At 36.2% G+C, this 24,216-nt stretch overlaps 1 protein-coding gene across 1 annotated transcript in view; it reads left to right on the forward strand.

Annotated features, from left to right (window-relative positions):
• The first annotated feature begins 17,211 nt into the window (after positions 1–17,211).
• The window catches only part of LOC110115778, a 58,533-nt gene continuing 51,528 nt past the window's right edge, over positions 17,212–24,216 (forward strand). The window contains exons 1-6 of the mRNA XM_020849142.2: positions 17,212–17,516; positions 17,617–17,652; positions 17,739–17,837; positions 23,296–23,379; positions 23,470–23,588; positions 23,834–23,935. Coding sequence (XP_020704801.1) covers positions 17,421–17,516; positions 17,617–17,652; positions 17,739–17,837; positions 23,296–23,379; positions 23,470–23,588; positions 23,834–23,935 — 536 coding nt within the window. The 5' untranslated portion in view covers positions 17,212–17,420. The remainder of the gene's footprint in view (positions 17,517–17,616; positions 17,653–17,738; positions 17,838–23,295; positions 23,380–23,469; positions 23,589–23,833; positions 23,936–24,216) is intronic.

Genomic DNA, 24,216 nt, shown 5'->3' on the forward strand with positions numbered 1-24,216 from the left:
AGCAATGGGAAAGATTCAGTTACAACTAGGAGAAGACAACCTTTATTGGCCTCGTGTATCTGTGAGTGAGAGGAATCGCTGAATGTACGTACAGTGCGTGAGAATTTTGATAGTTATAATCAAAGTCTCTATAGACACGGGTATGATATATTACTCGAAAATAGAAGTGGGATTTGATGAATATTTGTTGTGAATTTCTCTGTCTTATAACTCATATTTCCTTTGCTTATGAGATATTTTCCTATTGGAATTTTCTTTGTGTTTCTCAATATAAATGAATGAGATACATAAGGTGGCTGCTTTTTTTAAAGAGAGAGTGGGGCGTTCCATTCTTAGACAGAGACACGGGAGAGACACTGGAGAAGGAAGGAACACGATGTTGTCTCATAGCTTATAGAAGCCGAAAATACTTATTAATCTCAAGATATTAGAACGCATATTGCGGACAAAACAGGAATAATCAAGAACATCACAGTTTTTCCGATATATAGCCACGTAACAAACTCTATTGGGGTCTGATGGGTACCGCGCGAAATAAAACATCGCATAAGGAGAAAAAGCATTGAAAACTCGTGAAGGCTAACTGTGTGGCTTGCTCTATATGTAGCGGTTGCACAGCCACCAAAAGATTCAAGTGAAAATGGTACAGAGGAGTCGAACTAAGTGAAAACTCAGCAGATTGCATGGTATAGAGAGATCGCACTCTCTCGGATGCGAGGAATTGAATGCCGACCGATCGGAACTCATCGAATATGGCGTTGGCTACTTCCTCAGGGAGCCCTTACTTATGCTAAGAGAGTCACAAAAGAATTCTCACTAAAAATGACCACTAACACCATAAAGCTAGATTCGAGCGGAATCCATACGATAGTGTGTGCAGACGTAACATATGAGTTCAGAGGCTCGTCGATTCCTCTTCTGCTCTAGCCAAAGTTGAAAGACTTTCCAGAAACAAGAGGCTGCAGAAAAAGTGAGCCCTTCCTCTAGGGCAGATCATATTCCTTCTGCCTCGCCAAGAAATCAACTTTATTCAGGTTCTTGCTTTGAACTCCAAGCTGGACCCCATCTCGCGAAAGCTCGTCCACTGAGAATCAGCATTTTCCCCGACTAGCTGCTGTCCCCCGCGGTAGGTGTTATACATACACGCTCGTGGGAGAAGATCACACCTCCTGCGGCTCACGGCTTGGCCGGTCCAGGTTGGGCCGGGCTCGAAATAAATTTATTTAGCCTGCGATCGAATGTTTCCTCCCTCCCATTATAAGTAACCACCTTGTTCCTCAAGGTGGAAAGCAAGGAAACTCGCGTCTGGCATCCTCTCCCCTGTGGCTCGCCAGGTGGCCTCATAGTCTGGGAAGGGCCGCTCCGAAATAATCTTCACCTCCTTTTCCCCCTTTCTCAAACTTAATGCGCACATCCTTCTAACCGTTAGAACCAAATAAAACTTCATATTCGCCATGAGCTTATGGGCACGAAAGTGTCCTAGGCGCCAGATCCATGTCCTCACCTCCAATGTGCTGGGCATGGGACTGATGGAGTCTTACCTTCTGTGCGCATGCTACACTGGACGACCGAAATTCTTTCGGCTCCTTGCTCATTCTTCTCACCTCAATTGTGAGACATGGTAAACCAGTTGTGAGTGTGTCAATTCTGGCTGTTTGAATTTTGGGGTGAGCGATAGCAACCTATTATTTCTATATATATGTTTACGTGTCTCTAAGACAAGATTGCTCTCCTGCGCTCCACTTCAAGGGCACACATCACGATATACCATATTCAATAGCAAGCTTAATCAATATTCTTCTTTTCATGGAGTCATATGTGCCTCGTGGGTCAAAGCATATCTGGTCAGGGGCAAAATTAATTTTAGGGGGGCATAGTTCCAAAACTTCGCCTCCTATATATTATATATATATATTATATATATATATATATATATATATATATATATATTATATAATATTATATATTTATATATTTGTTTTTTTTGTGTCTTTCTAATATGTATTGTATTTTTTGTTTTCCTCTTATTTTCTTAATCTTTATTACACTCCGTATGGATTCCAATTCTCTTGTCCATCTTGGTCGTCTGCTTCTGTCATAAGTTGCTGGCTCTAAGTTGTATTTTATATAATGCGCCATCTTGAGCTCTTCCAACACCTGATTCTCTCTCCTTCAAATGCTGATATACGCGACATTCCTAAACAATAGCTCAGTATTACGTGGATGAGATAGGGCTACTCTTCAATGGACTTATTGTTGAGAGTAACCATTGAGGAACCTTGTGTGGTGGATTTACCCTCACCATATTTAGTCAAAATTATACCTAAGGGAAAACAACTTAAATAAAGGTTGATTCATTCACCAATTTCGGTATAGATACGTATAGTGTAAAAAGACAAGAGATAATTTAGGGAATGACCACTGTTCATTTTATCAATCTGCCTTCATAATCAACATATTGGCAGACTGATATAGAGACACCATATATTTAGAGGTATTATCCCGAGGACAAAAATTACACATCTTGCTATTGAGAATTTGATTGTGATGATTTATGGGATGATTTGTGTACGAGATCTCTCTACTCTCTATTATAAAACTACTCTTTATGCATTATGATTTATCAAGAACATCTTATACACATTTTCTCCAACTTATATATTTTATTACGAGCTAATATAATGAGGTTTATTTTAAATATTGGGGTCTTGAGTCTCCCATCAAAGATCATGTCAACATTGTTCCAGTGTTTAATTTATAGTTCCAGTTGGATGGGAATAAGAGAGTTAATTCTTTTCGAATACTTTCGATCTTGTGAGAGCTAGTATTGATAGATATCTCCTTCCATTTGCAAATTCAGTTATTCAAAGGAGTGTATATATCCCGCAAGTGATTCCATGAGAAATGTATTGAAGTCCTTTCATTGGGACTTAGATACGTGAACTTGTCATAGCAGGAACACCTTATTTTTGAGACCTGTGTCCCATAATAATAGATGAGAGAGGATATAGTAGATGGAAGGCGCGCACTTTAAGATTTTGAACTGATTCAGCTCTGGTAAGTAACCCGCAATCTATCATACTAGTTGCGGGTATGGGCCTTATACATATTTTTCTCGAAGGTAACGCAGAAAACTTTGCTCTATAGCTTTGCTTGAGTTTAACATTTTATTAAACACTTTAAGATGATTATTCCCCAGATAGTGATGACTTTGATTGAGGTCCTACTAAGAGCCACTAAATCTAAGTTGAGAGTTTTACAGAGGATCATGTTAGGCCAAACGGACATATTAATGTGCACTCATTTGCGCACGTTACCATCAAGCCTGTGTGTTTCTATAGTGGGAATGAAGAAAATTAGCCGAGAGGCATAAATCATTGCTGCACATGGCTTTACACCATAGTCTCAAGTACGCACTTTGATACGCTATATAATAATGAAACGATGGTAGGCTTTTATTTATATAGTGAGGTTTTATTGGAGCCTTAATTTTCGGATGCTCTTTAGAGAGGGTAGTGCACCTCTATCATAAATATAAATTTTCTAAAAATTGCGATATTTAATTCATCACGTTAATTTGAGCCTCGCACTTACTCATTCACAGCCACTATATACTCATTGGTAGACTTGTTAATTAACGCCGTTAGGTGATTTCTATTGTTCAAAATGCAATGCACATAAATTAGATCTACCTCTCTACCTTGGTAAAAGCACTTAATGTGTTTGGAGCCTATGAATAACCTACATTTTTAATTTAGTTAAAAATAAAGTAGAAGTATTCTTGTTATAGATGTACAGCATAATCTGCTAAAATTGTTTTCCACGCTTCGAGTCAAATGATATATTCAATACTATATTATATTTAATTATATAATATTTATGCTATATATATATACAAGCTTTCATAGGGCCACGTGTGGCAAATATCCCCCTTTTATACAGGACACATCATTTCACCTCACATTTAGCACGCCCATTTTTGAACTCAACAGTTACAGATTTGAGAACAAGTCTAACTTGAGACGCGTATTAAGGCGTTTTGTAAATTGATTTAATCATCTATAAGTTTTTTGCAACTCCGAGTGGATAGCTGCCTCTCTTAAAAAGAAAAATGGCTATCTTATTTGTGCACTTAAAAAAAATTCTATTAATTTTTTAAAATTTCAAAAAGGTTTTATATTATTTTAATAGTATAATTATTATATTATTATTTTAATATGAAAAAGTTTCCTCACCATATGAACTCTTACTCGTTACAAGCAGTGCTTTTAATTAGAGGATTGAACCTCTATTGTTTACCTTCTTGGATATATATGTACTTGAGCTTTCATTACACTTCTCAGTTAAGCAGAGAACTGTTTGAAGAGAATCCAATTGAGAAGATAGATTGAGGAGTAAAAGAAAAACACGAGTCTTCTCTCCAGCACAGCCTCGACATAATAACTGTGTGTAGTTATGCCTTTGGTCGCCATGCAATCTTATTGAGTGGAGATTTGTTCTATTTTCCTCATTGTAAATGATCTGATAACAATCATTATCGTTCACTTTTTCTTTTATGTGAGTGCAGCTATATTTATAGATCAGCTTCGGTTATATCTTTAAAGTTTTTAATTAGCTGTTAAACCCAACTCGCAGAATAAGCATAACACATAAAATTAGAATAGCTTTGTAAGGTCAATGGGTGACTTACATCAGTTATAAAAATCTAGCTACTATCTAACTCTAATCTATATCAGTAACTAAAGTCGTTTGAATTCCGGTTACTCCACCTTAAATCTTGGCCAGTTACAGCCATCCGTTCTTTTTTTTATTATCCTTGTGATGCATATTTATTGTATTCATACCACCTCGATTAATAAATCTACTAAATATAATAATAAAATGAAAATAACCTGTCCTTTAACCTAGCACCAATTGATAATGCATAAAATATATGTTCATATATTATGCAGAACCGTCAATTATGACTAAATACAGCTGCATTATTAATTATTCAAACTCTAGTTAATTCAATAATCTAGGAAACATACTATAATAATTATGGCAAATTAAATTCACTTACATACCACGTGGCAATAAAATAACTTCAGTTTTTTATGAAATTGTAGAATATCTTCACGTTCTTTAATTACTCCCCATCATATCCCAAAGATGTTAATGTTAGCTTGGATCAAAAACCACCAAAAACTCTAGTTTTTAGTCTCTCTTAGCAACAATAATAGATGTACTATTATTTAATATAATCTATAATGTGATCGAAAGACTTACATCTAAGTATAATGAATTGAAATCGACTGCTGCCTCCTCGATTTACATGTGCTCTACTAATGATCACGATAAGAGTTTTCCAAGGCTCCTCTCACTCTGATTTCTAGATTTCCATGTACAATAAAGTGTCTGCCCAACAAGTAAGTTTTAATTAATGTCTTTATGACACTTCAATTCTGGATGGCAGTTTGTAGAAACACTACTAATGTTTCCGTATGTGGCGAAGACTACTTCACGTGCCATATCGGCATGCTAAATTACAAGCGATTGGCATTTTTATTTATCACAGCCAGCTATGACCTCTCGGGATTCGTCACTTTAAACACGTTTACCAATTACGTGCCTTGTGACTAGCTGTGTTATATAACATGAAGTTACTTGGAATAGTCAAATACCTTGGGGATTCAGCCCAATGTATAATGGATATTACCACATAGGCACAAATATATTAAACATATTGGATTAACTATTGCTTTTCTACCAAATATATTTTATCATAATTATGCCTTAGACATAGCGATAAACCAAATTTGTCTCTCCCATATAGCGACACAATAGAAGAAAAAAAACTAGCCATATTGTGTAAATAGAAGTCCAGGCAGCACGCAATAAGCCTAACATAATAGGCACTGGTCGTCAGATGGCTTTTCTTCTTCACCGGCTCTTTTCTCACGAGCTCCTCTGAAGCTGCCTTCTCCACGCATAATGTTTAACATATTAGAACATAATACTTTCCATATAAATTCGAACTATGGGGTCTTCTACGTTGGTATGAAAAATAGGAGCGGGTCCAGAATTAAATAAGCTATGGAGTGCTGTATATTTCCCTCATCGATTCTTTCCTGTATTATAAGCTCCTCTAGATCATAGGTCACATTGATCCCAAAAAATCATCTGCAAGCCCCTTAGAGGTCTTGTGTTGGGAGCCGAAAAATAATAAATAAATAAAATATAGATCTAGCAAATATGGCCCTCTATAATTGGGAAGATGTATACTGGTCATGCAAACTACCCAGTCATTTGATGAGATAATTAGAAATTTTAAAATATTCAACTTATGCCCCAACAATCTATTGAGTGGACTCACCTCAACTACTCAACCTGAATAATTACAAGTGCCTTGAATGAGATTTATGAGTCACCTTCTTGAAATTTGGGCCTTCAAGCTGATGCTCCCGACTCCAGACACACCAAACACCACTCCTCAACATCTGTCGCCTTAGCTAAAGAAAGCTAAAATGTCGTGCTAGATTAGTCACTATCCTGCACAGTTCTACACGGTGACTCTATAAGAAATATAGAGAAAAATAAATCAAGCGCCCGAGAGAATATATGGGCTACAGAACACAAACCCGTTGCGGGAGGAAGCATGTGGTTGAAGATTAACCGGATTTTTCACGAGTCGAAGAGCCGGCTAGAGTAATGTGGCAGGTGCGTTGGTGAGGCCCCAAAGGGCATCACAGAAACGCTCCCCGATATCTAGTGCCAAACTTCAATGATCAAGAGGACAAAGTCCACTCTGAACTTCACGAGTCTTGTCTCTTTTCCTGTCTAACATTTTACTTTCCTTCCTCTCCTATTTCCCTATCGTCAGATAACGGTTTGGGTATTAGATGAGGAGAAAATAAGCGCGAACACCGTCAAGTTTTTTCCTTCGAGATTCTGTTTTCTTTCTTCGAGCCCTAAAGGATGCCCCTTGCTACTTTCATGATGTGAATCTCAGAACTGATTTTTTTTCTCTTTGTTGGCTGAAGGGTCTCTAATTCTGATTGGGTCTGGCTTCTTATTTGTCCAATTTATTTTGTTTATATTTTTCCTGGGTGATAAAATTGCTGCTACATTCTATCCATATACGTCTTCGCTCTTTGATCTAAAACCAAGTGGATGCAGGATGCTCCTCTAGCAGGCTTTTCCAATATGACTTGTTCCACATACGCGCTCGGGTCCCTTCACACAACGCTCTGAGAAGGCTACAAGGCCTAAAAAGAAATGTCGCCAACTAAACCTTAAATGGTTTAGGGATCACAGTCTCAGTGATCACTATATACCTCGCTGAGTTATAGGCATATACTTATCCAATCCAACTGATAATGCATATACAAGGAACACACAGTCGTGAATGATATATTTATTTTCTAACGTAGACACCTCTGAATTAATAGTAGATAGTGTGTTTATATATCACGTTATTAATTTAATCCATGCTGATTCTACTAGGACATCTCTGCTATCACTGAGAGACTACTTATATCGCATGGATAGGAAGTTGAGAGTCGCACTTTGCACTTCTCTGTCGTTATTCTCTACATGCTGCTCTTTTCTTGTCAGAATTCAGTATAGTAATTTTTTTATCGGGAGACCCCTTCTCTCACACATAATATTACTATCTTATTAGATCTCATATAGAAATCATAAGGTGAGACACTCACCAAAGGAGACTATCTAGTACCATGATAGATCATGCAATGGATTTTGATGTTGACGCCATTACTTGTTAACCTCTAACGCAGAAACAGTGATAAGGGAAGAAACTGTCATTTGTTCCTTAGTTATCACCTGCGCAAAGAGGCCTTCTTACAGTCAAGCATAGACTACGACTGAGAGAACCTAGTGTCTAACAATAACAGATACAACCAGGATCTATTGCATTCAATAGAAACCTCCACGTTTCCCCACTGATTCACAGTTCTCGTCCGCCAGCATAATCTTCTGCAAGAGAACTACTGCTTCCATTTCAAAATAATCAAGATCTTGATATGAAGTCATGAGAAGAATTCACTCTAAAAGCTGCAAAGGCCAAGCCTTTTCCTTCCTCTCGACTCCTTTTTTTTTACGAGTTGCACCCACTTTGCGGTTTTTTTTTACCTGTTTTAATGTTGGTTAAAATTGTTATAATGATACTGGTAAAATTACAGTCGAAGCAGAGGAGGAACATTAGATGCCTTCCCATTCCGTAAATTTCTTGGTTTGACGATTTTTTCTGTCTCTATTGGCTGAATCTGCTTGATGTTGCGGTGTAAGTAGAAATGTTTTGTCGCATTGCTTCTGCAACACTGTGTACTTGTGGAATGCTTCTGAGGTTCTACTTCCTTGAGGCTGTGACGTCGAAGATGAACGTATTTTTGGTCCTTGTCAGCTCAGTGGTTCATATCTGGTGCTTCCTGATGGTTCCGCTAGGGAGGCAAAGATCCCTGGACTTCGGGCGCCATTTTGCGCCAGGTGATCCACAACAAGCGTCTCTTGAAGGATTCAATTGTGAGGGACTCGAAGCTCAGCCTCGACTTGTAAGGGTCGTAACATAACTCATAATTTAAAAGCCTCTCAAGTTTTTGAACAATACTTACTCACGTACGGTCTTATAAGTTTTATTTTTCAATATATCATTCTTCATTGACGAAAGATCATTTTAAATAATGTGTATATTTGTCTTTAACGTGAGATCCTGTAGTTTTTGTAGAAGCATATTTTATCGTAGGTTAGAAGATCATTCGTGATTAGCCTCAGATCTCTTGAGGCTTTTCCGTCATATCTGAGATGTTCAATTTTGGGAGTGTTACAGTTGAGAACATTAAAGAATATCTAATAGGGAAATTCTCGTGGTGTTGGAACACACTTGCCTGCGAATCAACAATATCCTCACAACAGGTTGGACATCGTCGATGGAAAGGATTGTGGAACAATGATGTGAGGATAAGAAACCATCGAATGAACACCTATCAGAAGGATAACAGAGCAGAGAAGTCTAAGAAAGTTTGGTTGTAGTGATTTGTTCGTACATAATGGTTTGCATATTCTGGTGACATATTGCACCTAGCAAAGGCATGGTGAGACATGATAAAGACCTGCTTTCTATATATGTTGGATATTTTTCTCCGTGCTCTACCTATCTTCTTCATATTCTCCTCAGCGAAACAAAATCCAAAATTCCAATGTGGCTCACACTCAGATTATGAGGGCTCACAATGGCTGCTGTTCTGCAAAGCTCCTTTGCTTGGTGCTCCTTTTCCAGAGTAATCTTCTTTGCTTCGGGCGGAGGAGGCAACCGATCGATGTATCAAGTTCTGGAACACCCTAACTGGGGCTTTGCTGAATTCAGTTGACCACAGGCTCACAGGTTTGCGCGTCGATTGTCTCTATTGTGTACTAATACGATGAGCGTTGTAAGACTGCCTGAGTGTCTGCATGGATTTACTCAGAACCAGCCCTCACACTGTGTGATTTTTGATCACAGATCTAAAATCGCGTAAGATTTAGGGGTTGCTGAACTTCTGTGGAATACTTCTGAGTTCTATACATGGCTTCAGGTAAAGAGTATATTTTTTGACCCATAAGTTTTGTGACATAGTATTACAAGCTTCTAAGCTCAAAATAATCATATAATATTCATTTGACCATAAAATAAAAAATCCTATAACAGGAATGTTTTTGGGTTTATTTCTCCTGACCAAAAAGTAGGGCCCTGATTATATGTATGACACAGTGGCGACAGGCGGCTGGAGATGAGAAATCATTTGAGATTTTGAAAGGTGTGTTATAAGGGATAATTATAGTGGCTAAGGTAAAGAAACTAAGCAAGACTAGACAAAATGCAACAGACCTCTATAGTTTGCTAATTTATAGCCGCATGCAGATGTGGAAATCTTTTTATTAAAACAGCAGAAGAGCTCGCGGATGTAGAAAATGGATAATCATATTTGCATGTGTTTTTATATTTATTTTTTTTTGTCCATTATAATTGTACTTTACTGTTTTGATTAGAAGAGTGTTTGGCACACATGTGCACTAGCTAGATCTTGATTGTCCGAACATGATAACATTTAATCAAACTCATTTCATTTTATAGTGCTATCTCTTTACATCAGACTCATTCTCGTGTCTTGTGAGGGTTAATAACGGGGTCATCAAGGCTTGCTCATAAGTCGCTGCTTTACGGTAGGATGCAATGAATTCAAATAGAGAAACTCGTCGCTTTCATTTTAGTGTAATTTTCCTTCACTGCGCAATTTTGTTTTGTGTCCTATTTTAAACAGTGATATCAAAGAATTTCAGAGTTTTCTTGAACTCTATGTGTGAAATTAAGATGCGATACTTTGAGACTTACACATGCACTTTATGTTCCTCATTTTGCAAGCTACTCATGATAGAATATATTTTTATGTACGATGAACCTATAAATGATTAGAGTAGCATCGTGTGGACGCTTTCAGATAATTTCTTGAAAAGGATGAAAGTTTGTTATATAGTTCGGCAACACACGCGTGAATACAGCTTTCTTTGATCTCTATATCTCGCGATAAGTCAATAGTGAAACTCTCTGTAACATGGTGAGTATTTCTAGCTCCACTTCCTAATCGGGCTGAGTATGGCTATTAGCTGTTCATGCAAGAGAGCTGCATAAGGGACGGTTTTAATGTTGAACCTGGAATTGTTAATACCAATCTAAAGGCGACTCTTCTCTAATCTTATCTTCTATTAGAGCTACTTCACAACCTTTTCACGTATATGCTCATTTCGTATCCTATCTCTAAGGGTAAAAGCCACTCAATCACACACTGAGCATTCCTCATCTCTGCCACACTTAACTTAGTATTATGCTTCTCTTTTAATGGCCAACGAATTCGGCAAATACCATAAGCATTGCAAGCCTCACTAACCATCTTATAGAATTTTCCCTTAAGTTTGAGGGGTAAATTTTAATATCACATAACAAAGTCCCATGCATCCTCCACTTCACCATCCACTTGAATTTTGCTGATAATATCACCCATCTATTTCACACTCATCACTCTAAACAATAAGAAATCCCCAGATATCTAAAACGTGTAACTCTTATTAATGATTGATCGCCAAAGTCACAATCCCGTCACTAGGTCTATCTACTAAAATTACTACTCCATAATATTCTGTTTAGATCTACTCAAAGCGAAAAAAAACCTTTTCAGACCTCTAAAGTTGAACCCATCCATATCAAGTTTACCTTCAACTCCTCTCTAGTCTTATCAAAACAAGAAGAATATCAATCAGCATAAGCATTACCAGGTACATCCTCTTGCAAAATGTCAAGTGAGAACATTCCATGACTAAAGCAAAAAAGATATGGGCTTAAGGCTTGATGCCTTGATTGTTACCCCAACCGAAATTAGTGGTGAAATACTTGATGAATCCACCTTGTGTTTGAAAACACAAAGTAATAGCTCATGCAGTCATATCTTTAATGATTTGAATATAAGCATTATTGGACTCCTTTCTTTTTCAAGACTCGTCTAGCACTTCTGCTTGGAACTTTATCAATATGATTTTTCTAAAATCAATCAAAATATCATATGTACGATCTCCTTATTTTCCTCTCTATATTTCTCCATCAAACCTCTTAATAAAATGTAGCTTCCATAGTCGAGCTAAAAGACCCCGGCATGAATCCAAATTGATTTTGAGAAACATAGTCGACCCTACCCGACCATGAAATCCAAATCATAATCTAATACTAATTGATTAAAAAAATTGTTATATCATAGGATGTTACTCCATATTCCCTATATTTTTACAAACTAATAATGCCACCCAACACAATACTTTATGATATCAAGTATGCATGAATTGAATACAATATAGTACACATGCATATGGCCAGCACGCATCAAATAGACTATTGATGATTTCCTATTAAAAATATAAATAGAAAAACAAGCTTTCTCCGACAAAAAATGTCATGAGTTAAGTAAAATAATGATGATCGATTGACGGACTTTGGGCATAGAAACAAATGTTAATAAGAGGGTTTTTTATTTTTTTTCAAAGAGACAACTAAAAGAATGTTCATTAATAATTAATTTTTTTAAAAATGCATTTTTTTAATAATGTTACTTTTTTTGTTTATTTTTCAGATGAAAAAATTTTTTTATTATTTAAATTAGATTGCATTGTTTTTATTATTTTATTTTAATTTATTGAATCAAATATATACTTTTATTTTTTTAAAAATATCTATCATTAACAGTGTCCAACATTTTATTTTGTTCCTAATATTTTACTAACGAAGTATAAATTTTATATATGTGTCGTATCAATATATTATGTGTCCCATGTTTGTACTCGTTGCATCATAACATTAACCAACCTTTTTTTATTCATACAGCTTAAAACTATATACCAACCAGAGGTTTAAAAATGTGCAGATTAGGTAGGTAATTGAGGCAATTTTTTTGTTCTTAAGGCGAGGCGTAAATCTCAAAAAATAAAATAAAATAAAAATGTTTAAATAAAAATAAAAGGTCAAAGATGATTTTTTATATATACCTAATAATATGTTCAATGATGATATTAACTTCCTATTAAATTATGAAACTAATAAATTGGGCATAGATACCGAAACAAAATTGTGCAAGATGTAAAATGACAAGTGAATAAATTACGTGAAATAGAATTTAAAATCAAATATTTAAGAGTAAAAATATAAATAAAGATTGCAATAAAAGTAAGTATCATATAATACAATGTTCAACACTCATGTTTTAACTCTAAATTTCTTTCTTACTTAATTCCCTTTAACTCCTTTACATTTAATTCCTAAACGAAAAGCTGAAATAGTGCAAGGAACCTCAGAAATCATCTTTAATTGGTATCATTGAAAGTGGTCTTTATTTGATTTGTCTCCATAACAAATTAGAGTCTATCCTTGCCTCATTTGGTGGGAGTCAAATGAACTTCATCTATCTTCTTAATTTTTTCAATCATGTCAATCTTTTATAATAAATGTTTTTCAACCAAACATAAATATGAGATTAATACTATACTCCAAAATTTTTATAGAGGTGGTGGTGCAACTTTTAAAGTGATGTCGGTGACGAGTGACGACTACACGGTGTTTGGCTACGTACATAGTCGAGAGGAAGTTGGTTGTGGCTCGAATGTGCCTGAGGTGGGAATTTATGTTAAGTTTTAATAAAAACAATATCATAGGGTGAGGCATATGCCTCACGCCAGGAGGCGATGCGTTCCTCAAGGGCGGTGGTCTTAAAAGCCCCAAGTTGAAAGGCGCAACCTCATAAAAAAATAGAAATGCATAACAAGCCTTGATGTGTTTTTTCAATAGAATTGCATGGAGGCGGGCCTCAAGGCCAAGGCTCATATTGCACACTTTTAAAAAACAATGATCCACCACCCACTGAATAGACCAACTAAAACTTTCAAATACAGATTTTTTAGCTTATCTAATTCATTATTACATTGATGTTCTAGCTCCCAGAGTTTCCCTTCAGATTATTAACAAATCTATCAGTTTACAACACTCATTGATTTTTCCATGATTAATGTCAACAAATCATGATAAAATGTATACTTGTTTACATCTGAGATAATTAGAGAGGTGCAATATCTAGTTTCTCCACCAAATACCACCTGGTCTTTAATCTGTCTAATTCTTCGTCATGGTTAAATGGTGTGGGATAATCAAATTGGTTAGATTCATTTCCACATTGCGCTTTTAATATCATGTGTTTATTTTGGTTTCAATCATTTGTTGATAGAATGTTTGCCTCCAACCAATAGTTTAAATGCATTTAGCATTGTAAAATTGTGAAGCCTCTTAGTCTAATATAAGGGGTTAATAAAACACTTATATTAGAGGCATTCAAATTATTGGAGTGATATATTGATTTACTACTTATTTCTTTATTTTTTTTTCATCCTATTGCCTGGTGGATTTTTAGTTAAATGTACCACCTTTTCCTACTTTGGTCCCTCTTAACCAAAACCTTTTATTCTTCTCTTACTTCTTTCGTTCGGGCTGTGTCACTTTATCTCGGGCAATTGTCATTTCAACCTCCACTTTGGATTACCCTAAAGCTTAAACATTGAAGAATGAGCAATAACTTGTTTAGGCTTAGGTCACGATAAGCCACATCTCTATCTAGTTGGTGAAGGCGGTACCAATGCATTTCAACAAACTCGCTGGAAGATTCTTTAAATTTATGTTGTGCTTCAGAATTTGAGATTGAATTTTTCAAGCTCATGAAGATTGATGACCATAACATTCTTGGCAGTGACTACGATCTAACACAAATCTTCAGTTAATCTTATCGTTCATTCAACCCTTTAACCAACCGATTCTTTCCTTTCCTCCAAATTGCTTCTTAATTTCACAAATTAAGTATTAATTCATACCATAAGATCACTAAGTAATCATACCATGTTAATGCTAAACAATAAATCATGTAATGGTTGAAGTAAGCATGTAAGAATAATCATTTTGTACATGTTATACCACAAAGGCTACTCCCTTATGATGGAAGGAAAAAAATCTGTTGACCCATTTTAAGCCTGGCATGGTTTGGGAAACATCTGCAATATTTTTTATTTCGATTTGGAATGGGCTAAGGATTCCAGCCTCCCAAATCTTTTAGTCTATTCATCTCCTTCCAATAATAATTAACTTCCTCGAGGACGGATAGTCCACATGTCACCACTTCTTTCATCTATTTTCAAAAGAGAGATGTTCCCCTCTCAATCCTATATACCTAGTTGTGCCTTGCAGCATTCATTATAAATTTTAAGAAGATTACCCATACCAAGCATGAGACCATTTCCTCTCACCCCAGCAGAATGAGCAAAGTCTGCTTATAAACATTTGAAGGAATGCCTGAAAGATTAACGGCTTTTGTAGCCCATTATTATGTAATTTTCCTTTATTTCTAACTTAGTGAGTGGGTTTTAAGCTTGCCATCATTTGTCAGATTAAGGGTCGGAGCGTATGAAGTTCCTAGAGAACACAAGCTAAACACCCTGAAAGGAACGGTTAGGAGGGCTCCATTTGTGCAGAACAGTAAATATACAATAGATTCTAGAAACGGCATGTTATCTCATATAGAAATCTCACAATCTTATAGTAAAGATTTTTGGGAGGAAGAACGAAGATTTAATCAATTAGGGTGGCTTTTGATCAACCTAAACTGCATGAAATTTTGATAGTAAAAAAAACAATCAAAGTTTCCTTACAAGTTTTTAATGTCCTAAGTTTAAAACAAGCTTTCGCTTATAAAAAGAGAACTCTGCGAAAACAACCCTCCATCGTTAAAACAAAACATAAATAATAACTACTTGCCAAAAGAAAGCTCAACCCGAAGGTCGTGACCTGGGCTTAGAAAGAAGGGGGTTACTGCCTCATGGGACGAGAGCAAAGCTTATACAGGAATACAGGAGCATCGATTCGGCCACAGCGAGAAATTACGAATTACCCCGTAGCGGCAGCCGCAGCGACTATACGTGCATCGGTGATAGGCCGAATTTCAGACAGTTCCGTCTCTCTCTTAGAAGCAGGATTGGAGAAAGCGGCGACCTCATCAAAATCAGTGCGATAAATATTGAGAATCGCTTTTTCGTAAACCCAAGAAATAGAACCAAAATGTTCTAAAGTTCACTGCACAGTGAAGCTGTCAGTTGGGTTTCCTAGGTTTTGTTCTTGAGAGTAAGAGAATAGTTGACGGGCTTTCACAACAATGGCCTCGGCAAAGTAAGGGAAGTCTGAGATAAAATCGACAGAAATGTGGAGGAGAAAAATCCATGGAGTGCACCACACCGCTTTATATATGACCAACGGAAGTTGCTGCGGGGCCCTTTTGAAAAGAATCTCCGCAAGTCGAGAGGCCATGAAAACGAGACTTTCAGAGGATGCGCTGGTCAACCGACACCAGACTCTGAGTCAGCAGTTCTTGGTCGGGGTCCAGGGTAAGCTTACGGTTTATAGCGATTCCGCGGATGGCTAAAAAAAAGTAAAAAAAATTTCTTTACATAATTTTTTTTTCTTTTACAAATTTCTTTCACTCTAAAATAGGAACAATTTATTATGTCCTCATGACCGGACGTTGGACGTGAGCTAATGTTCGAATAGAAACACCCCATAACATATACGCCACGTGCTTTTATTCTCTACCGCGCGGCCCGACGACTTGACCCGGACGGTCAACCAGGATGGCTATGTTTCCGCATATTGCGATGTATTACTCAGGTATTGCATGACATAACGAGAATACCGTCTGTGAAGACCAATACGAGCAAATACCTAATTGTAACCGTGAGTTTTTTTCTAAGAAGAATCCAAATACGGAGTTGTACCATACCCTATAAGAAAACTCGACTACACTTCGGTACAAGAAAAATAAAACTCGGTATTTACTCGGTATTGCTCCTCCGGTATTGGTTATTGCCAAGCAAAATCGAACCAATTACCTAGCATACACAACAATTTTAGAGTTCATTTGAGATGGTTGTAGCTTTTTGTAAAAGTGTTTAAAATGTTGCAGTAGAGAAAATAATTTTTTAAAAATTTAAAGTAACAGTCATCTTTCTAGCACAAAATTTTTCTAGAAGCAAAGTGGTTAAACACAAATTATGTTTATAGTCTAAAAAATAAAGTAATAAAAAAGCTATCCTAAAAAGGCCTTCATGTTTTCTAAAATTAGTTGTTGAGATGGGTGAAAAATAAAATTTTAGAAGTTAATAAATAAAAAATTTTCCCAAAGAAAATAAAACAATTTTTTTTATAATTACTATATTATAAAAATTCATGTTGCGAAAATTCTGAACAGCCAACATGAAAGTTTTTTGTAAATTATAAGATTTAATAAAATATGAGAAAAATAGAAAAATTTTTGAATTAGAATGTCAGAGTCAAATTTAAATTAAAATATACATCAAAATTATTAAATTTATTTTAAAATAAATATAATATAACATATTTAATTAAAACCTAATATTATATTATTTTAAATTAAATTTATTTCTTTGAGATGTATTTAAAGCAAAAATATGTTCACGAACATCCTAACCGTACTTATGACGGTATTATAATAAATCTAGATTTTTTTTTTAAGATTGTGCGCATGACAGGTTATCATTGCTTAAAAAAAAAAAAAATATGCTGGACTGTTTTAATCGTCGTCATCAAGCGCCTCTCACCGCTCCCACTGTCCCACCGCAAAAAACGAGCGGTGTCGCTTTCCTTTCTGTGGATGAACGCTGGGAGCCGAAGAGCCGTGGAGATTGACGGAGGGGAAGAGAGAGAGAGAGAGAGAGAGAGAGAGAGAGAGAGAGAGAGAGAGAGAGAGAGAGTATAACGAGAAAAACAGAGAAGGAGAGACCGTGCTAGTGAAGCCGAAATGAAGAAGCGAGCTTCCGTCGGTCTCATTGTGTTCCTGATGGCTGTGGTAGTCCTCGCCTCTGTCACCATGAAGATCCAGCACGACCATCTCAAGGTCTTCTTGTTCTTATTATATCTTTTTCTCTCTATCTCTCTCATTTATTCACGTTTTCTGTTTTTCCCGACGGGTTTAACTGTGGTCTGATTATGGACAGGTGACGGAAAGGATACGCCCGCGGAAGGTGATGCAGGTACGGATCTGGAAAGAACGCAACTTTTTGGTATTGCGTATCTCCGTGGGTAACATAACGGTTATCATTTGGTTTTGTTGTTTCAGAAGCAGTTCAAGAGCAGCATCGCAGCTCTTCCGCGTGGTATTGTGGAATCGACCACCGACATGGAGATGAAGTCTCTGTGGAATGTCTCTAATTTGAAAGTAACTAAAGCGCGGATTTACATTTTCCCTTCCGTTTTCCTTCCTTTCTTTTCATGTACGCCTTGAGATTTTTTTCTCTATTAATTGGTATGCCTGAGACATTTTCATGATGATCATCATCAGCCTCATCCGATAAATTTGGGGTAGTTCTTTGAATCAAATTAATGCGTTACTACTGGGAGAGATGTATTGATGGGTTCTGACTAGTCTTTTTTATGTCAAGTAGAAAATTAATTCCCCCATCTAAATCTTATTCTCAAAAATATTTCTGAATATCTAATTCTAGATCAACGTTTTACTTTATTTTCTATATTTCAACTTTTCATCTTAAAGTATGGTGTGGGGGGGGGGCAAGAAATATAGGGATGCCTATACCCCTCGCCCACACAAAAGAGATGAGCCACCCGAACACCTGCTAACACACTAAAATAGAAGAATGGACTAAAGATGAGGAAAAACAAACTCTTACATTTCAAATTAAACTAAAAAAGAAGAAATTAAAAGACTACAAACGACGATTTAACAAACTCGAATCGAAATCAAAAGACACCCTAAAGTTGCTTCACTTAGAGACGAAAGATAAAGATGGAGTGGCACTTACGGAGAGACGAAAAAGATTAGAAGCCGAGACGAAAGGTTGGAAAGAGCTCGCAAGATTTTCGGAGGGGATGAGAAAGAAGACGGACAAAGCTCGCAAGTTTTTCCAATGAAACTTGCAGGTTTACATTTCCAAAAATCACTTATCATTCACTATTTTAAAACAATACATAACCCCTCATATTTATAGGTATGAAAGGGGAATACCAAAGGACACAAACAATGAATTCACATAGGAATTCTAAACATCACAAACATTAAAAACCTAATTGCTTTTCACGGAAAAACAGCCCAAGCCAAGGAACCAAAGGGGCAAGCACGGGAGCCAAGGAGACCGCCCGGAACCAAGGAGCCACAGCCACGGGAATCATCCCAGGCGCGAAAAACCAGCAGCCGGCCGAAAATCCAAGGGGCAAAGGCACGGAAAACAACAGCCCATGGAAGCCAAGGAGCCATGGCATGGGAAAACAAAACAAATCTTGGGATTCCAAAAGCCATTTTGGAATCCCAAGAGACAACTTTAATTTAAGATAAAACAATAAATAAAAAACTACATAAATGCGATAATAAATGAATTATAACCTAGCTAATAATGAGCTAACTCTTAGTTCAATAAATGAATTCAAAATCAGCTCATAAATGAGCTAAATTCCAGCTCAAATTTTATTGAGCATGTAAACTCGAGGGAGGCCAAAATTGATTTATTTTGGACATGAGTTGACCCCCCCCCTTTTGTCTACATCAAAGTCCAAACTAATAAGTTTTGTTGAATGCATAACTTTCACTCACAATAACTTTATAATTCTTGCAATCTAAACGATTTATTTTTCATATAAGAAAATAATCAATTCGAGTTTTACTCTATTCATTATTATAAGTGATGAGATGCTTATATTTTTTCTTAAATAAGATATTATCAATTAAAAAGCATAAGCTATAATAAAATTTAATGTGGTCGTACCATATTCATTAGTCACTCCAAACCCATAGTTACCATTAGGGGTGTAAACGAGTCGAGCCTAGCTTGAGTCATGCCTAACTAGAGCTCAACTCGTGAGCCAATTCTCGAGCTCGAACTCGAATCAAGCTCAAAAGGCGAGCTCGAGCCCGACTCGTGCAAGTAAAATGTGTCGACTCGTGCAAGTAAAATGTGCTCGCGAGCAGCTCCTGAGCTTCCGTGGTCCGGCATTCTCATGTGCTTCGCCTTTCTCGCACGCGCTTCGCCTTCCGCGCTTCGCCAGTTCACCTTCCGCATTTCGGGTTTTGCGGTCCTCTAGTTCGCATGCGTTTAATCGAGCTGCTCGATGAGTAATCGAGGCGATCATCATTTGGATCGAACTCGATATCGATAATCCAACGAGCTCGAAATTTTGCTCGAGCTCGAAACTTGATAAGCTCGAATCACGAGCTTGTTAATGAGTCATGTTCGAGCTGGCTCGCGAGCCGTTTGACTTGTTTGCACACCTAGCCACCATGAATGCTTTTAAAATCATGTATCTCTCTACCAACATGTCCATTTAAATTACTTCTATTTTTTTTTCTTCAAGAGGTACCTTTTGTATTGATTTTTCTAAGTCATTTTAAAATTTTAATTTTAAACACATATCTAAACCTACTTGAGGAGTATAAGCTCTTATAATATTAATAATCTTAGCATCAACAACATTCTTTGAAATTATTATTATATATCTAATTTTATTAATTTTTACAATATTATCCTTCAAACTCTTATCTAAAATCAAATCTACATCATTTCTAGTACGATACCTACAAGAATATCATAGTTTAATTCATAAACTATCAATCTCCTTAGCCTTTTCTCTGACCATTTAGTTTCTTGAATGCATAGAATATTTATCTTCCTATGAATCATAATATTTATTAATTCCATTAATTTGTCTATAAGGGAACCTATATTCTAAGTTTTTATTCTAATTATAGTTCCATGGACTAGCTTTTTTGTGCACATCTGTCCATGATGTGGGAACCCTTGCCTATTTAATACTGTATCTGGGGGCCGGTGCAGGTGCATTTGCACACTTTTCTCTGTATTCATGCTATACAACATGTCGCTTCTAGGGAACACCCTAGCGTTAATGATGAAGATAAAAAATTAACATCCAAAACTCAATTTGGAATGCATAATTTTGTATGACTTGTTAAGCCATGGGGCATAGAATCTTAAAATAAAATCCTTGATTAAATTTTTGAAAGTTTGAAGAAGATTTGGTCGATATTTATTTCTAATATTTACAAATTATGAATGTCAAATATGTTAAAATTTGTTGCCTAAACTTGTGCCCTTTTTTCTCATCAAACTAATTATGATATTGCCGCCTGTTATGCCTCAAAGAAATCTAAGCAAGGCCAGCACCTATAGCATTAGGGAAACTAAAAAAATATAGGAAAATGAAGATTCCTTTGCGAGTATCCAGTAGACCCACATTGTAGTTGCAACTCTATTTTATTTTTTTAATGAGCGAAACCAACGGATGCTTGATCTGATGATGGGTATCGTAGAGTCATTGAGTCGACTGACAAGGGGGTTATTATCAAGATCTTGAAGGTGGAAGTGCTAGGTGACATGCACAAGTATGCAGTGATTGTGATTGAGTTGAAAACATGCTTGCTGTGAGGGCAATATGGTGACTGATGGATGGAGAGGTGGTGACAACTGGTAAGCATGTCTACGACAAGTTGAGTCCTACAACAAGGCTTGCAGTTCTATGTAAAATCCTCTAGACTCTTATGGCCTTGCGGTTATGGAGTTTAGAGCGAGTTTTTGTTGAAGATTGATTTCTGAGGTTCGCTTGGGCAGTGACAAGGACAAAAGTTTGATGCCTGCTCAAAGGTTGTAGCAACCTTGCAGCAAAACCTTTGAACTAATCTGCTGGAGGAAGAAAATGACATTAAATTTTGGTTATTTCATTGTATGCTAAAGAATAAAAGTTCTTTATTATTTTCATGAGCTGCTGGTTGCATGACTTTGGTGAAGTTTAATAAAATAGAGGTAACAAATTATATGATAATAAAATTATTATTATCAATTCTTTTATTTGGCCTTTGAGGTAAAGATCAAAGAAAGATGAGAGATGTTCGGAGAGGAAAGAAAAAATCAAGGGGAGGAAAGTTAGAAAAATAAATCAAGTGGGAATAATATTTGAGTGGACAAATATTTTGTATTTTTATACTAGTTTCTTAAACTAATGAAAATATTTGTGTCGCTGTGGAAGTAGGAGATAAACACCAAAAAACATAAATCCTAATCTCTTTATTCTCTATTTTTCCTTGCAGTTGTTTAACTCGGTTTTTATTGCTAGTGATTTCTCTCGTGTGTACTGTTCCCCAACATGAACCCGACCAACCTACTGGTTTCCTATGAAACGTTGCCTGATGCAATACAACTCATTGTATTCTAATATATTTTCTTGAGTTGTACTTTATGTTTGGAAAATATATTTTCTTTATAAATAAATTTATATATTCTTGAATGGGAAGTTTGTAGTGGTGTATTCCTTAAAGAACTATTGTGTTTACTTTGCATGAGCCATGCATGAGATGTTCGGACCATGCTTGGACAAGGGAATAGTATTCTTTAAGATTTGGCTTGGATTTGAAGTAACTTATCAATGAGGATTTGCAGTGAATTTGAAATAGCTTATCCATTAAGTCTCCAAAATTCAACAGTTTAATGTGTGGAGAAGGTGAATCATAACTTTCAATACCATAGAAGATGATATGTCAAGTAGGGACATATGCATTAAAATTTCATCTTATGCATTTAAAGAACTTACTGTATTATGGGCCCCTTCTTTCTTATCTCTTCAAATTCCATTCCTCGCACTTCTATAAATACCCATCTGATGTAATAAAATGCAGTTAGCAATATGTTAGGTAAGACTTAGTGGTCTTCTTCTTATGGATGATTTGTTTCTTCTATCATTAAAATGATATTTGGAATTCGCTTGTTTCTTTCTCCATGACAGCCTTAGTAAGTGTTACCCAGCTGAAGGACTTCTTGCAGCTACCTCACCTTCTCAAAGGGGATTCAATCCTACATTGCCAAATACAATCCCATATTGCCTTATATGATAGGAAGGAGCCTCTCCTCCCTTTATAAGCAACTTCATCCTTGAATGTTTAGTAGAGCTTGGAGGGAACTATATTGATGATTCATTGGAGTGAAGCTACAATGTGGAACCATCTTTTAAGGTATAATGACTTCAATCTCCTATCCCCTTGTGCTTTTTTATCAGTATCGCCTCAATGAAGGCATTCATCTGTTCACAGGGATTCCCTCATTAATGTATAGTTTAGGGTGACCTTGTCAGTTATTCCTTCAATGAAGTCATTTCTATTTCAATCAAATTTCAAGCTAGCTCATCCCCATCCAATCTCTACCTGACTTAGTTCAGTCCGAGCCAAGCTTGGATCATTAATAGTCTTGTTCATTTCAAAGAGGGCTAACATTGATCTAATTTGGATTGTTGTTTGATCTCAATTAACCACTTTAGCCTTAAGTAAGCTTGAGCTCCCCTATATCATATTGTTTGCTTCCAAGCTTCTTGAACTGCGCATTCAACACAGATCTGGCAACATTTTTGTGGTTTATCCTTTATTTTGCCATGACTGATTCTGTTAGGAAATCTGGTTTAGATTGTAAATTTTGGCTGATTTACTGTTGTCTTCCTGCATTGTCATGTTTCATTGGAAAAAGCTGTTTCCTGAAATAGTATTTTAGGTACGCTATTTTTGTTAGAAAGTGTTTTACTTTTTTTTTTTCTTACTTCGTCTAACTGGATGGGGATATGCCCAGCCATTATATTTTATCACGATAAATGAATATTGTGTTTCTTTTCAGGATAGTAATGTAAACTTCTCTGGTTTATTGGCAATTGCTGTTGGTATATCACAAAAACGAAATGTAGACAGTATGGTTCGGAAGGTATGCGGATAATCTACTTCAAAGTGAGCTTGGTTATCTCTTTTTCTTTTATATATAAAGCTAATGAGTCTTCCATTCTTGTTAGCTCAGTTTTTAGCAGATAATTGTTCCATTATACTTTTTCATTATGATGGAAATGTAAATGGTTGGCAAGATCTTGGGTGGACTGACAAGGCAATTCACATACTTGCTCAAAACCAAACAAAGTGGTAATATATATTGTTACACATCTTTATAAGTTAATCGTAAGAAACAGTTCTCTTCAAGCATTCACGTGTACTTTTTTTACCATGCATGCTGCATCATTTAGTTAATGGCCTGGTTATGTCCGGTATCTGGCATTATGCCTGGGCAGAGAAACGTACATTTATCTCAAAATACCCCACAAAAGCATGGACCGCATAGATCTTTTTGTAAGCCTCAATGATATAAATTTTTAGAAAATTTCTTGCAGGTGGTTTGCGAAGCGCTTTCTACATCCAGATGTGGTAGCTTTATATGATTATATTTTTCTCTGGGATGAAGATATAGGAGTTGATTATTTTAATCCTGGAAGGTATTTATGAGGTTGAATTTCTACTCAGTTATCCCTAAGAAATATGACATGCTTGCGTCTATATTTTTGTAGTAAAATGTAGATATTTGCAGTTATGCTACTTAATTACGTAGATTCTATAGCCTTAATTAACACATTGATTATTGGTGAGGGTTGTAGTTTCCTCAACAAGCTTGCTTTCATTGTCTCATTTTAATGAATTTCTATGCCAGTTTGAATCTTTTCTAGATCGCTCTCTATTCTTTCTTTTCCTTTTGTTTTTCAAGTATGAGCAGGAATTT

This window comes from Dendrobium catenatum, unplaced genomic scaffold, assembly GCF_001605985.2.
Source record: "Dendrobium catenatum unplaced genomic scaffold, ASM160598v2 fragScaff_scaffold_1482, whole genome shotgun sequence".
NCBI lineage: Eukaryota > Viridiplantae > Streptophyta > Magnoliopsida > Asparagales > Orchidaceae > Dendrobium > Dendrobium catenatum.